General features: G+C 37.4%; 1 protein-coding gene across 4 annotated transcripts; it reads right to left on the bottom strand.

Moving 5' to 3' along the window:
• Positions 1–1119: 1119 nt before the first annotated feature.
• Positions 1120–15432, bottom strand: PHOSPHO2 (phosphatase, orphan 2). Of its 4 annotated transcripts, none has more exons than XM_036745022.1 (6): positions 15412–15432; positions 15112–15281; positions 12272–12507; positions 10417–10591; positions 9727–9840; positions 1120–2452 (listed from the first exon to the last, which is right to left on the bottom strand). In XM_036745022.1, exon 6 carries the CDS (start codon positions 2424–2426, stop codon positions 1704–1706), a length of 723 nt encoding a protein of 240 aa, XP_036600917.1. In that variant the 5' UTR covers positions 2427–2452; positions 9727–9840; positions 10417–10591; positions 12272–12507; positions 15112–15281; positions 15412–15432; the 3' UTR covers positions 1120–1703. The 4 variants fall into 4 exon arrangements, 3 of the variants coding, with proteins under 3 accessions (XP_036600917.1, XP_036600915.1, XP_036600916.1); XM_036745020.1 differs by having other exon boundaries at positions 12276–12507; XM_036745021.1 differs by having other exon boundaries at positions 12280–12507.
• Between the last annotated feature and the right edge of the window lie 1465 nt (positions 15433–16897).

The raw sequence follows: 16897 nt of genomic DNA, 5'->3' as shown, positions 1-16897 counted from the left end.
TTGTCAAATAGTTGCTGAATAACCACTTGTCAAGGATGTTGTAATGACATTCATGCGTTAGATATGGATTGGACTAGATAAGCTCTGATAATCACTAAGATTCTAGGATAAATTATTTTTAATTTGTTTACTGGATGCATGTACTGGTAACAGATGACAGAAACAAAATAACATCAATTGGGAAGAAAGAGCATACTAGAAGCCTAATGCTTACATTTACTTCACAGGCATTGAGGAAGATAAAACTAATTTGTTTGTATTAATTTAACTATATAAATATCAAAATAGCACATGGGGAATCCTAGCTATGAGAGTATAATTCAGTAAGTTATTGATATAGAAAATTATAGTCTAGTCATTGGAAGAAGTTTGTATTCTTTTCAAATGTATAGCTTACCTTCAGGAAGCAAGGTACAAGTTTACAGAAAAAAAAATAAAAGTTTATTAGGACAAGAATATTTTATCACCTTAAGGCCTTTAAAGCTACATTTTTCTCTCTTTAGTATTCTATCATATTTGTATATGCATACATTTCTGTACATATTAGCATATCCTGCCTAATGGTAATTCATTCCCTTAATCACATTATATTAGGTGAGGTCATAGGAACAATGTCATAAAATGAGATATTAGAAGGAAGAAGGGGGGAAGATAGATTTTAGGACTAAGGGCTCTACAGAACTGAGACAGTGTGGAAGAATGTTCTAGGTGTGACTCGAGGCAAGGGATGACAGGGACTGACTGGGTGGGGAGGTAAGAACTGAGATGTTCTAACCATGGAATTGGTTGGGGAAGGCTGATGCTGGGATGGACATGAGTTGAATGAGCCTGGGCTAATCTTGACCAAAGGATACTACAGAGGAAATTCAAGAATTAAGATAGAATACTGTAATAACATATTGCTGGTGTTCCTGCCAAAAGATGTTTGGTTGATACAATTTTATGTAGGGTATGTGTGTATAGCATAAAGTTCTAAAAAAATTTAAAACATTCTTTATTATTGAAATTTCATAAATGACTACTAGGTCAGACATATAGTCAGATGGCTATCTGTAAGGCTGGATGTGATCCAACACAATTTAACCTATTAGTTCTCTAAGTCACTTTCTCTACAACAAATAAAGGTAAATGAGATGTGTTTATTTATGTTTTACATTTACAAAATAACTGAATAAATGGTACACATTTTTTCCACATTAAATTATACTAAGTACATTTTTTTAGGGGCTAAGGGCCTCTGTTAATAATTTGAAAAAATAAAAACCAGAAGAGTAATTACATGCTGGACAGTTAAGCCTAAACGTTTAGATCCTTAAAATTAACATGTTTTGATATAATTGTCTCAATAAGACTTTATTTCAATGGCACAATCCTTTAAAATAGTTACTATAACATGCCTTGTATTAATGAATATTCCTAAGAATTTTGAGTTCTGTTGCTGGAGATTACATTGACAAGCATCATATGCACAGTGAATAAACCTATTCCCTGTAAAGCAATAAATGAGATTTTATGAAGTGTACTAAAAACATTTTTAAAAAAATCATTTTCTTGCATTTCATTTCAAAAGGAAAGTATGAAAATTTGGGATATATTGATATTGCATATATTCTTTTAGAACATAACACTACTTTTTCTGCTACTATATAAAATTTAAGTATAAGCTACTTTTCTTATTCATTTAAGCCATCACCAATTTTATGTCATTTCTTTATAAGTAATTTCAAATGAGAAAGTATTTCAGAAGCTGATGACCAAACTATAACAGAAGGTTCCAAAGGAGCATCTTGAGGCAATTTAGAAATCAATCTATGTAAAGAAAATCCTTTGCGAGGCATAGCAACATCATTCTTCTTTAGAGAGGTTATTGGACAGAAATCATTCTCACCATCACCCAGATAAATAATTTGGGTGTATTTCATTCCTTCTTGTAATTGTTTATCTATAAATTCTACCAGAACTTTTCTTTTACAGAGATTCTTTGGGCACTTATCACAATGATGAACATGAACACCTTCCACAGTAAGATAACCATTGTCATCGAAAGCTGCTGGGTTTGTAAACACTTCATCAAATACATCACGAACTTTGGCAGCTCCTAAAATCCAATCTATGAAGACTCTATTTGAATCTGAAATAATTATGCAGTCAAAAATATCTTTATTTTTTCCAACAAAGTTTATAAGCTCTATCATTCCTTCAGTAAAAGGTATTTCTGTCATAGTTTTTTTCATTTCATATTCCCTTATTCCTTTATCTCCTAAATATTTAAAAACTCTGCCCATATATTCATTCCACTTTCCTTTTTCATAAGAATCTTTTAGTTCATTGGGAAGTTTTTTCTCAGGAGCACATCTCACAATCCAGGTGTCACTATTTTCATCTATGATTGTATGGTCAAAGTCAAAAATCAGTAGATATTTCATGGCTGCAGAATAAGATTTGTCTTACTCTGAAAAAGAAGAAATGTTATTTCCCTAAATATATTCTATTTTAAATATTTTCCTTCTATACCTAGATCAAACAATTTTAACAAAATACTTGGTTTGAAAACATGAAAAGTTAAAATCTACAAGGGGCTACATTTTTCTCACCTATCAATATATGAAAACTACTACAGCATTTTTCATTAGGGATATAGAAATTTCCTCCACAAAAGTACTATTCTGCTATATCATCCTGGTGTGGAAATAATCCTAGGTTCTTGAAGGCTATGCCAGTGCAGCATAAGCTATGACAGGTTCTACTAAATGGTAAGAGTCTAGATAAGTAGAGAAAGGCTCATTAAGAGAAGGCTAGCTAGCTACGAACAAGACAAAAATGCAAAATAGCCTTTCCATGTTTTCAGTGTCAGTGGTAGTGACAGAAGAGGAGAGGAGGGCCCAAGAATCACGCAGTTCTTAAATAAACATTAAACTTTTGGTACTGTGTGCAATCTTTGTCCAAAGACCAATTAATAATGTATTAATAGAAGTGAACCACATATATCTTGTTAAAACTAGACTATATGGGGAGGATGTGGCTAAATGAAAGTATGGCTCAAAGGTTCTTCTTGGAGAGATAAAGATTTGGCAAAGTTGGTTTGAGTCTATGGTTAAAGTGATAGGAAACTGATATTTTGACAATTGACCATATTACCATGAAGCACTATCAAGGTGCTTATTCCTTATTGCTTATATACCAATATTTAATGCAGAGGATGTAAAGAAATTATAAAAAAAATCTTGACAAGATCTTCCAATGGATCTAGGATCTCACTGACATGAAGACTCTGTCCTCTGACAGTGTGAATGGCAACTTATCAAAACCTTCTTGCCAAGTTAACTGCATTCAACAAATATTTATTAGGGGCATTGAGGTGGTGCAGGGTTAGAGGGCTGGGCATGGAGTCAGGAAGACCCGAGTTAAAATATGACCTCCGTCATTTAATAGCTGCATGACCCCTGGACAAGTCACTTAACCTGTTTGCCTCAGTTTTCTCATCTATAAAATACCTCTCAGCATTGTTATGAGGATCAAATCAGATATTTGTAAAGCACCGAGCACAGTGTCTGTCAAATAGTAGGAGCTATATAAATGCTAGCTATTATTATTATGGTTGCTGTTATATGTCTATCATGAGTTTGTGTGAATTCTTGATCATGCCCTCCTTAAATCTTCTCAGGTTGACTATTGCAATAGCCTCCCTGCCTCAAGTGTCTTCACTCTCCAATCTGTCCTTTACACAACTGTCAAGCTGAAATTCCTCTGGACACAGAAGCTCCAGTGACTTCCTCTTTTCTCTAGGATAAAAATATAAGCATCTCTGCATAGTACCTAAAATCCTTCCCAATCTGGCTTCAATCTCTTTTCCACACTAATTTCCCATGACTCTCCCTCATGCACTCTATCTTCTAGCTAAACTGCTCTACTTGCTGTTTCCTGCGTACTGTATTCCATTTCCCACCTGTGTCTTTGTACTGCATGCCTAGACTGCTCCTTATGCTCATTTTGGCCTCTTGGAATTCCTGTGACTTTCAAAATTCAACTCAAAGTACCTTCTTCTCTTAATATGAAGCCTTTACTGATGTTCCCAAATTTGTTAATGATCTCTCCAAAATTACTTAGAATTTGCTTTGTATATTTTTTATTGATTTATCTGTGTATGTGGTGTTAAGAGTTTAAGGTCCTTGAAATGGGCATTACTCTGCCACTAACTTCATTTCTGTTACTGTATCCCAGGGCCTACCATAGTGTTTGGCACAGAGAGCATTTTACAAATGCTTTCTGAATTGGATTTAAAATTAAGTCAAAACTAACCAAATTAAGTCAAAATATACTTTGAAACTGGGTGTATTTGATGCAAAATTGGGCAAAGGGAAGGATGGCAAAAATCAAGTTAGAAAATATGGTTCTGGATCAAGAAGTGAAAAAAGCCAAGGGTTTCCAGACTACTTTGGAGCCTCAGCCACAAATAGCACCACAAAAATGAAACTATACTGAACAGGAAATAATTGATTGCCGATGTAGCAGTCATTTCAGAAGGACTATACAGATAATAAGAGTAAAGGTCAAAGTAAATACAAAATTGGAAGAAAGAATAAAGATGAGAAGATACCATATGATTATGACAGTTTTAACCTCACCCATTTAAACAATTTGTTGATTCTGAGAAGAGAAAAATGAACAAAATGAAGGTATTGCTTCTATCACCATTTCTTAGAAGTTAACTAGTACAAAACAGTTACTACAACAAAGAGGCTGGCAGAGTTCAGAAACTACATGAAGCCAGCAAAGCCAGAAAAAAAAACAACTTAATGTCTTTTCTATGGAGAAAGATATGGCAGCCAAGGGTAACACTACTTTAAAGCATAAGCTATTGACAAAACATTACAGAAGAGGAACAAAGAAACCCACAGGTAATACCTCACAATATAGCAATAAACAGTGAAGAAAACAACCTTGCAGAGAACTTCATGTGACACCGAAGCCAGATTATACTTGAAAGTGTTTATAGATGTGGAAGCCAGAAAAAGAGATGCAGAACCGAACAGTTCTGCATCTGACATTTCTACAGCAATCTAGTTTCCTCAGTGGAACTAACACATACAGACTTTCCCAGAGTGGTACCAGATGTCTATGTGAACAAGCAGCAATTCTACATAAGATGAAGTCAGGAAGAAAACTAGTCCTGTCCAGATATATAAAGAAAAAAATCTTTGCCCCTTTGTTCTAACCCCAGTGATGCCTTGTCAAGCCTAACCCTGGTTTAACCAGACCATGTGCCTTTCATGCTCTCAGTCAAGTGCTGTTGAAGGGTGCTAGAGGAATTCACAGTCAGGCTAACTGGGTTCACTATGAATTTGTTAATCTAATATTGCCAGTGTCTACACTGCAGTGAGACACGTTTTCCTTTTCTCCTGATGGACTCCCTATCACACTCCCCACAGCTGCAATTTTAAATCTCTTCTCAAACCTCCTAAACCATCCCCTACTCTTTCTCTCAGCAAAGGACCTCACAATATACCATGCTAAGAAAATAGAGGCCATTTTAAATAGCCACTATTGTCTATATCTCAAAATCCTATGATCAACATTCCCCATCCTTTCCTCCTATTTCTGAGGTGGTCCTTTTATCCAAAGCTAACCCCTCTACCTGTTTCCTTGACCCTGTCTCCTCCACTAGCTTGCCCTTTAATTTTCTATCTTCCCATACTGGATCCTTCTCTGCTGCCTATGAACATGTCCAAATCTACTTGATTCTAAAAACCCCTTTCATTTAACCCAACCATCCCCTCCCCAAGCTATGGTCCTCTATCTCTCCCTTCTTTCACAATAAAACTCCTAGAAAAGGCTGCTTACATTCAGTGCCTTCACTTCCTCTCCTCTCACTCACTTTTCCAACCCCTAACAATCTGGCTCCCAACTTCACATCATCCAAATGAAACTTTCTAATGGGAAATCTGCTTATCCTGCAAGATTAAATCATATTCGATACTGACATCTCTGTAGCTAAGTGGTACAGTGGATAGAGTTTTGGGCCTGCAGTCAGGACTCTTCTTCCTCAGTTGAAATCTGGGCTTGGATGCTTACTAGCTGTGTGATCCCAGGAAAGTCACTTAACAGTTTGCCTCAGTTTCCTCATCTGTAAAATGAGCTGGAGAAGGAAATGGCAAACTACTCCAGTATCTTTGCCAAGAAAATCCCAAATGGGCTCATGAAGAATTAGACATGATTGAAACAACTGAACTACTACAACAAACTGACATCTCATCAGAAACCTTGGACCCTCTAGCTGGAGGGCTGGACCAGAAGCTCTAAAAATCTCCATTTAAGGAGGTGACCCAGCACATTCTTCTCCCCATTTCCCACCAGTTGCATTTCAATTGCACTTCTCTCCATCATGACACCCAGCACTAGGTACCTTTTCTGCCCTCTGTCTCCACTTTTCAGCTTCCTTTTGTGTGTTACTTTCCCATTAGTCTGTAAGCTCCTTTAGGCTGGGGACTTTTGTATTTACATCCCAAGTACTTAGCATAGTGCCTAGCACACAGTAGGTGCTTAATACTTATTCACTGAGTTACCAATGATACGGTAAATGACAATTTATATGGCCATGTATTACTTCAGTTTTTATCCTCCTTGATCTGTATGTGGCATTTGGCAATGATGACAGCCTCTTCATTCTAGTTATGCTCTCCCCCGTGGATTTTTCATGACTTTGCTCTCTCTTGGTTCTCCTATCTGCTTAGACACTCCACTCCCCTCAGTTTCCTTTGCTGAATCCTTCAAGAATTCTATATTTTAGCCAAATGGCCTTGTCATTCCCTGCACACACATCCATCTCTTGTCTCTGTGACTTGTACAAGTCCAGGCCTTGTTTCTTCTGAGGCTCACCTCAAGAACAATCTTTTACAGGAAGCCTATCCTATTTTCCTTGATTGCGATATCCTTCTCCCCTCCCCATTCATCCCCCAAAATATTTTTTGTTTCTTAATCCCCAATGTCTAGCACAGTACTTGGCACATAAGTTCTCAGTAAATATTTGGTAAATGAATCCATGGAGGCAACATAGTTTTTAAGGCATTCAAGAATCAATTTTGGATATATCTTAAAGAAGGGAAGCTGTCAAAAGAATGGAAAAGGTTGTGGTTGGTTCTTTTACCAAAAAAAAAGGTGACTGCAAAGACATCAGCAACTGCCAATTCATAATATGTTTAATTTCTCATCTCTATAAAATCTTTACGGTTTATGCAGAAGAATATTCTTGATGAAAACAGGAGATGGGACCAGGCAGGTTTTTGCAGGCAATTTTCTATAGCAGATGGTATCTTCATAGTCCCACAATGACAGATGTAGAGAATATAGAGCCTGCTATATCTATTGCTGATTTAAAAAGGCATATGACTAGGCAAAGCCAAACAGAACTTTATAGGCCTGTCTCAAACAAGATTCAGTAGACATTGCGCTAGACCCTGAATATACAACAAAAACCCTACTTTCCAGGATGTAACAGTCTAATATGAGGGCAAATGTGTTCATTAAGAAAACAAAAAAACACCTGTGATATGAGAGATAAATGCCAATTCTAGGTCCAAGCAAAATGCCACAAGAATTTTGAGGAGGATGACTTCGCTTGGAATGGAGGGGAGGAGAAAGGGTGTCAGGGAAAGTTTCATGGAGGAGCTTGAAAAAAGGCATGGAGTCAAAGAGATCTATACCGGGGTAGGGAGCTATTCCAGGCATGAGTGAATGTATAAACAAAGGTAAAAGAGAAAATATGTTAAGATTATATAAGATTTAAGGAGGTAGAGGTAGAAGAGAAAATATGTTAATGTTATATAAAATTTAAGGACAATTGTGCCTATGGAGATGAATCTTCTTTGACTTTCTGAATATTGACATCACATGAGGCATATACCAGGGAGATATATGCTCATCTATGATGTTTGCCAGTGCACTGGATATCTTGTAAAGAGTCCAAACAGAAATGATTCCCTTCTAAACGTGAGGTTTTCCAAATACTCCAATCCATAGAATACGTTGTAATAATTGCTTCAAATCACAGTACACTACAGAGGCTCCTCAGTGAAACTGTTAATAATTTTTAAAAGATTGGTTTACCTTACCAAAATGGAAAAACAAGGCAGATGAAAAAACACATGTTGTCCAAAGTATGATAGTCAATTGGACAGGAAGCCCATTTAGTTAGTCCAACTATATATGGAAAACTGTTGCATAAGAACAATTAACTGGGCTCAAAATTAAGTAAAGGATATGAGACTGAATTGTATTTGTCAAACTATATATAGCACATCTGATGATCCTGCAGCTGCAAAACTCTAATTTTTAACCACCAATAGCATTCGATGGATGCAAATAAAATAACAATACGATATCCTACTAATCAAAATTGTAGATGATTTCAGGGCTTTTTCAAGATATAAACAGGCATATTTGTAGAGAAGATATCATTAAATATATGTGTAAGCTGGATCATGCAGTGAGAATCAGAAACAAATGGACAGCAAACTGTTTGTTCCATGGTATTTTTGAGATATTAAAAGAATCAGAGAAAGTCTTCAGGACACTGGGTGGACCCTCCCCACCTCATGGGGGATTTAAGCAAATATATGAAAGAGAAATGTACAAGATAAAAAGGTATAGAGGGGTTATGATTTATACTGGTGTGGAGAACACTAAAATTAATTTAACTGCAACTACATATAAATATCTACCTAAGTCCAAAGTATCGTATCTAACTACTTTACCATCTAAAATGATATTCACAATATTACTGAATTCCTATTGATATGATTCTACAAGTTTACAGTCTAAAGGGCAAGCATAAAAGGGACCATGGGGCTAGGCTATCTTTAAAGACTGAAATGAAAGTGTACTTAGTACTCTATTCTAACATTGAGTTATTATGAGTTAAATTAAAAATCCAAAGGAGCAAAACGTAAAGAAAATGTGGGCTAACTATGTCTACTAAAACACCCAATATTAATTATCAAGATTACCTCATTTGTTTAAAAAATGTTTAAAAATATTGTTGTTCCTGTTTACCATCATCAAATTCTGACTAAAATACTGTATTGCCTGAATTTTTGTAATTTTAAATTCTTATTCTAATAGGTATTTCAAAAGTTTATTAAAAATATTTAGCTTAATAATTAATTTTAAATTCCAATGCTTACTGGGATATTAATATTATGGTGCTGCCAAAGGCTAAACAGCAAAGAAAAAAACAAGACACTCAATCCTAAATAATTCCTGCTAACAATTTTGTAAGAGATATGCAATATATAGATAGTCTGGCACTAATGTGCCAAATAAAAATGGTACATGTATGGTCTATCACTCTGGTGGCAAATGGAATATGATAAAAGGATTATTTATAGCTTTATTTTGTTCCACTTTAGCTGTCAGAGAATTCACAGAGTCCATTATAAAGTCTTCTGAAGAGAGTGAAGATGCCTGAAAGAACAGATGGGGATTATGAGTGGGGCTATAAAGAGACTAACAAGAAACCAAAGGAAAAGACAACAGATGGTAACGAGTAGCAAAATGAGAGGTAAACATCTGAGAATTTAGACTGAATATAATAATAAAGAGGGTAAAAGCAATAGGTACATATAAATAACAAGGTGCAAAAAAAGAAAAGGTTTTTATAGACAGGGATATCACACCAAACAACTTGAGATAAAAGGAAACAATAGTTCTGGGGTAAAGTTTAACACTTACCTGAAAATGTTAATAAGCTCCAAAGCACAAAGTAACCAAAAACATTCCTATATGACACCTATCTTAACCTTGTTAAGATCTTTTAACTGTTAAGAGATCTTTAGCAAAAAGTACCTAAAAAGAAAAAGGAGAACACAACCAGTATAAAAAAAGAAAACATCAGTGAAAGAGCTGAAATATCTGACATTTAAAAATGGGCAGTTCCCTGACTTAAGAATAACTTATACAGATGAACAAATGGTAGAAAAGTTCAAATCCAGATATCCCACAGCCTCATAGAACCAACTGACTGTTCCCTATTGGGGTTCAGAACACATAAAGAGCAGAAAGGTGTCTTCTTTTATGCAGAGTTAATAATTACTGTTTCTATAGAAAAATGCAGTCTGAGTTCCAAATCATAAGCTTAACAATGAACTTTTGAAATATATCCCTCCTAAGTTGAAGACTACCTTTGATTTAGATTCGCTTTATCACTAAAATTCTATAGCTACCAATCCCCCCAAGTAGGCTGAACTGCTATTCTAGTTAACATAGTTCCACTAGTCTACTTTGTATCCATCTAATAACAGATGTTTTTGTTGCTCTCTTTGCTTCATTTCTTTGATTCCTGTCCCTTTTTCATGCTATCTCTAGCACCCAATTATTATTGTAATAAATGTAAAGAGAAACAGCTAATGAAGAGATACCTACCCAAATTAATTTCTCCAAGGGAACAATGTTTTATTTCACCTTAGAGCCGGAGTTCAATGGCCAGAACCATCTCATTTTAAATACCATGCAGGTTATTTGTCAATATGTTTCAATACACTTTCATGAGGAACAGTCCTTGCTTGGAAGCAATGGAAGTGAGGCTTCTTAATAACACCTAAAATTGAAAACCAATACCTTAATAACTTAATACGTGTCGCATAACATCCCATTCCTCCTCTTTCCTCTTCCACTAAGATAATACAGTATAGGAAAAAAAATAAACATAGCTGAAAAAAATAAAAACTGAAATAAAAACACTCATAGATGTCAAAGCAAAAATGTGGAGATTTCCAGATCCAGTTTAGATTTTAATGTCTAGCAGAGAATCATAGGATAAGAACATTTAATGACAGAATTTTCAACTCTTCTACAATTATTCAGAATTAGAATAGTCAAAAACAACTCTAGATTTAACTCACTTCTCTACCAAATTAGAGAACATCTAGGTCTTTCTTCTTTTCTACAAAAATGAATCTAATGGATCACCTTTTTATACATGTCTGTTTAGTTGATGAAACCTATGTCCACCAGCTATAGGAAGGATTACATAACTCTGGTCATAAAGGAAAGTGGTTCAGTTTTCCATTACTCACTAGTAGCTTAGGTTATTCTAGCATGGATCTATGATGTGTCATAGTGGATAGGAAGATGCTATAGTCTTCACACTGAATAAGGCCTTCTATACTTCATAGAGTTACCCAAATCCTTGGGAGGAGCTTGGTCTTCCATGGATCTCCAACACCAGGATTGACACACAGTCAATATAAAAGGCCAGGATGCCTTGTGACACTACTTTTTCCTGGTTCTCCTCTTACCTATCTGACCTCTCTCATAGTCTCCTTTTCTGAATTTTCATCCAGGTCATCCCCACTAAACATGGGTGTCTTACAGATTTCTGTTCTGGAACCTCTTCTTCCTTTATACTATTTCACTTGGTGATCTCATCAGCTCCCATGGATTAAATTATTATCTCTATGCTGATGATCTACTTATTCATCCCTAACTTCTCTGCTGACCTCTAGTCATGTCTTTTGAATTGGATGTCCAGTAGGAATATTAAATTCAACATGTCTAAAACTGAACTGATAATTTTCCCCTCTAAACTCTCTCCTTTTCCTAAATCCCCTATTATTATTGATAGTACCACCATCCTTCCAGTCACCCAGGATCACAATCTAGGTATCTTCCTAGACCCCTCACTCCAACCCCATAACCTATGTAATTTATTGCCAAAGATTGTCAAAAATATCTTCATGGTATCTCTCATTTATTCCCCCTTATCTTTTCTGATACTGGTACCATTCTGGTGCAGGCCCTCATCATCTCAGACCTGAACTACTGCAATAGCCTGCTGGTTGGTCTCCCTACCTCAACTTTTCCCATCTGAATTCATCCTCAAGAGCTGCCAAATTTATCTTCCTAAAATGCAGGTCTGATCATATCATCATACCCCTCCTCCCCATTCAATAAACTCAAATGACATCAATATCCCATCCTCGTCACCAGATGTATTATGAAAGCAGAATTTGATTTCAAAGAGAATCATATATATGTCTGAATGGTTCAGAACTGCAGGATATAAGGAATTCTCTAAGCAGAAGGAAGAAGAATTAAAGCATTTACTCAAGCTCCAAAGTAACAGACCCACGAACCAGCATCCCCATTTTGATATTTTGATCAAAAGCTTTCAGGCCCAATAAGTCCGCCTCACAAGAGTAACCAGGAGGCCACAGAAAAACATGATGGCATTGAACCAAATCATATTCATGCTTCCCCTCTCCGGTAAGAAGATTACCCACTGGCCTCAAGTCCTTGCTCAGTACTCCTTGGTCCACACGTGGGTCGGCTCTGCTACCTGGCAGCTCCTGCTTCGGCTTTATCTTCAGCTTTGGTGATAGCTGTCTCTGGCTCCAACAAAAATCAATCTTCAAGCTGTCTTCTCTCCTCTTATAGAATTTTTGACGTCATCAAGCTCGTCCAGAGCTTAGGCTCTGGTGATTGGTTCTTGAGTTGGCCCCTCCCCTTAGGACCCTGGGAGGTTCACATCCACATAGAATAGGTTAACACCTAATAGGGCATGGCTCTGGAGTTAACACCTCCCCTTAGCCAGCCCCACCTTAGGTCCCACCCCAGTCACCAATCCACACCCACATAGGTTCCACACCTAATAGGACTTTGGGCCTGGGGCTTAGCACCTAATAAGGCTCAATGAAATACACTGTGTTACTCCAAGAAAACAAAGGCCATTTTGCTTACCAACACAGCGACATAGTGGATAGAGTTGAAGGCACTAGAATTAAAAGGGATTTGGGAAGGGCTTCCTGTAGAAGGTGAGATTTTGGACTTGAAGAAAGCCAAGGAAGCCAGGAGCTGGAGAAGAGAAGGCAGAACATTCCAGGCATGGAATTTTCACAGCCAGTGAAATTGCTCAGTCAAAAGATAGAGAATCTAGTTTGAAGAGCAGCAAAGAGGCCAGTGCCCATGGATGGAAGTGTACATAGAGGGTAGGGGTGTAAGGTATAAGGCTAGGAAAGTAGGGAGGCATGATGTATAAGAAGACTAGAAAGGCAGGGGAGCACTCTAGGTTATGAAGGGCTTTAAACGTCAAACAGAGGGTTCTATATTTGGTCCTGTAAGTGATAGGGAACCATTGGAGTTTATTGGGTAGGGAAGGTGACATGGTCAGACTTGTACTTTAGGAAAATCACTCTGGCAGTTGAATGATGGACTGGAGTGGAGAGAGACTTGAGGCAGACAGACTCACCAGCAGGCTACTGCCAATAGTGCATGTATGAAGAGAGATGCCTCTCCAGGGTGGGGGCAGTATCAAAGGAGACAACAGGGTATATTGGAGGGATGTTGCAAAGGTGAAACTGACCGGCCTAAGCAATGGATTGGATGTGGGGGAAGTGGAGTGAGATATTAAGGAATCAAGGATGACACCTAGATTGAGAGATGGGGATTGGGAGGATGGTGGTGCTTTTGACAGTAACAGGGAAGTTTGGAAGGTAGAAGAGCTCATGGGGAAAGATAAGTTTTGGACATGTTGAGTTTAAGATGCCTATAGGACATCCAGTTCAAGATGTCTAATAGGCAATTGGAGATGCAAGCCTGGAGGTAAGAAAAGAGGTTAAGGCTGGAGAGGTAGATTTGAGAATGATAACTGAATCCACAGGAACTGATGAGATTACCAAATAAAATAGTATAGAAGGACAAGGGGGCATGAGACAGGGCCCTGGGGGACACCCATGGTTAGCATGACCTGCTTGAAGATCCGGCAAAAAAGCCCAAGATGATGCTGTCAGATAGGTAAGAGGAGAACCAGAAAGAGTGGTGTGACATATCTAGAGAGAAGAGAGTATCAAGAGGAGGATAGTATGACGGTGTCAAAGGCTGCAGAGAGGTCAAGAACAACGAGGACTGAACAAAAGGACTTCGGATTTATATCCTCTAGCTTTCAAAGCCTTTCAGAACTTGGCTCCTCCCTAACTTTTCAGTCTTCATAGATTTTACATGTACTCCAACAACACTGGTATTCCTTACTCCATCTCCTTATTCCAATTGTTTTTTCCTGGCTGTCCTGCATGCCTGGAATGGTCTTCTTCCTTATCTCTGCCTCCTAGTTACCCTGGCTTCCTTCAAGTCTCAGTTAAAGGCCTATCTTTTATAGGAAGCCTTTTGGTCCTCTTTAATCTTAGTGCCTGCTTTTTGAGTTTACCTCCCAGGCCCCTCCACGTCCACCTAATTTATCTTAAATATAGCTTGTTTGTACAAAGCTAGGTAGTGTAGTGGATAGAGTACTAGGTCTGAGTACACATACAGCCTCAGTCTAGTAGGTATCAGAGTGTGCAACCAAGGGAAATTCACTTAACCTCTGTCTGCCTCAGTTTCCTCAACTGTTGCACCTATCTTACAAGGTTCAAATGAGACAATATTTGTAAATTTGCACAGTGTCTGGCACATACTAAATGCTTCAAAAAGGCTTGTCTTTTAATTGTTGGCATGTTGCCTCTCCAATTACTATAAGCTGCTTGAGAACAGGTACTGTTTTTTGCCTTTCTTTGTATCTCCTGGGCTTAACAGAGTCCCTGGCATATAAGCAGCACTTAATAAATGCTAGCTGACTGACTGAGTTAGAAATGGATTAGTCTTAATTGGAAGACAATTTGATATGTTATATTCTACTCCCTATCACTAATGTATAATATAGCCAACAAGACTTATTTGTAAAGTCATATAAAAAGTTATTAATATATTCTACTACCCATGTAAGTATTCATAAATACTTTTTCAATACTTCAGTGCAACTAAGACTTCATAAGGGTGAATACTATTTTCTGTCTTCCTTCACCCACCCCCATGCCATGCAAACTGCAATCCCTCTATGCCTTTATAGAAGGTCTCCATGAGCTGTAGCTGAAAAAAATCTATCACCCTATAACCAGCCTGATGGTAAGTAATTTTTAATTACTTACAGTTAAAACTACCTACAAGTTTTCCATAACATATTAAAATGAAACATACATACTCAAAATTACTAGTATTGTATGGTTACAATTTGGTCATCTGGCAAATACTACATACAAAAATAATTTCTCTCTTCAACTATTTTTCACTAACCTTTCCCCTACTTACCTATGTCATATGGAAGAATAACTGATGGTGGTGAGCCTGAAGTAATATGGTACAGCTGTGAATCATAACATCAGCTTTTATTTTAAAAAATTCTTAATTTTCCAGAATATAGTTCTTTAGGGCTAAATCTTTTAAGACTTGGAACAATGGGCCTGGTCTAAGTTGTACAGCTGCAAAACAATGTTATTAGTTATAAAGTTCATTGAAATATTTTTCAATGTCAGTAAATAAGTTTTAACATTAGTCAAAAAATGGATCAAAACAAAAGAAAACTGAAAACTGCCTCTGCTGTTTAACTACCTGTGTGACCTTGGGCAAGTCACTTAACTTCCCAAAGCCTCTGAGTTCTCTCATATACAAAATGAGGGATTTAGCCTCCAGTTCCTTTCCAGCTCTATGATCCTATGAAAAACAAAGAAATAGAAGAAAAGCAGAAACAATTTCGAGAGGAAATGAATTATATGAACTATGTAAATCCTATTCCTCACTTCTTAAATGGTCACAGTGAAGGCTTTAAAGTGCATTTTTGCTAATGAAATAATCTGTATATCAATGTGAGTTAGGAGGGATTTTTTGAACTAGGTCCTTAAGGCTTAGTTCTTGTAAGTTTTATCTAGCAAATTTTAATTCCAGGATGGCTGTCTAGTCCCTAGTCTCTAAATGATGGATAATCTGGAGTTGCCTGATAATGTCCCTATAACACTATTTATTTCCATACAGATTATTTATTATATAAACATTCCAGGGCAAAGCAGGAATTTTACTTAAAGCAGATAGGAGGCAGCCTAGCACAGTGGAAAGGCTGCTGAACTAAAACCAGTAGATCCTGGTCTAAAGCTCAGCCCTATTTTTGGGACCCTAGGTGGAAAAACTTCTCTCTGGGATACTTCACTCATGTGTAAAATGAGGGACCAAATTTTATTTCTAAGGTTTCCTTTTAGCCCTCAATCTATGAACCTATGAATGGGATTTTAGAGATCATCCAGTCCAGGAATTTTAAACTGGGCTCCTGAGAACTTGTTTTTCAAAATATTTTTACTTCATTTCAATATAAATGGGTTTCCTTTGTACAATACATTTTTTATGCTAAGCCCTTTATAATCCTATGCATTTTACTTTATATTTTTTAAAAAACATTATTCTGAGAAGGGGTCCAAGACACAAAAAAAGGTTAAGAACCTCTGAACTTAGACCAACCACCTCATTTTACAGTTGAAGAAAGAAATAGACTTGGAATGATGAAACCATTTGTCAAAACCTAGCTGGGTAGTGCAAAGCTCAGGTCTCCCAACTACTAGCTCTGTATCTTTATTAAAATAAACAAATAAAACTTTTTTGGCCAAATCTGTAATTTATCGGTGCAGGGAGGCTTAAGTACACAGTCCTTTAACACCATTGCCAAGAGTCGCCCGGGGGAAAGAGAGCCTTAAGTGGTCGACTGGACGCCCCCGCCTGGTCGATGGTGGGGGTGGGGAGAGCAGAGGCAGGGCCCAATGTTTATTTCTAGGGGGAGCCCGTAGGACCACATATCTAGACCTGGAAGGGGTGGTGGAGGCCACTTAGGCCAATCTCCTCCCCTCATTTTACAGATGAGGAAACACTCTCAGAGACGTAAAGTCCTTACTTATGGTGACAATTGGAAAATGTCTCCCTTCTCCGGGACAGCCCCGGCTTTTTGGATTTGGAAGCCAAAAGATTCAAAACGCTTTGGGGTGAGCTCCTGGGGGGTGGGGATGGGACGAGGATAAACGGCCTTCCAGGCTCCCCTCGGGGTGTGCCCCACCAC

Source organism: Trichosurus vulpecula, chromosome 2 (assembly GCF_011100635.1).
Source record: "Trichosurus vulpecula isolate mTriVul1 chromosome 2, mTriVul1.pri, whole genome shotgun sequence".
Lineage (NCBI taxonomy): Eukaryota > Metazoa > Chordata > Mammalia > Diprotodontia > Phalangeridae > Trichosurus > Trichosurus vulpecula.
Note: the sequence above shows the minus strand (reverse complement) of the source record. Positions and strands in the feature narration are given on the sequence as shown.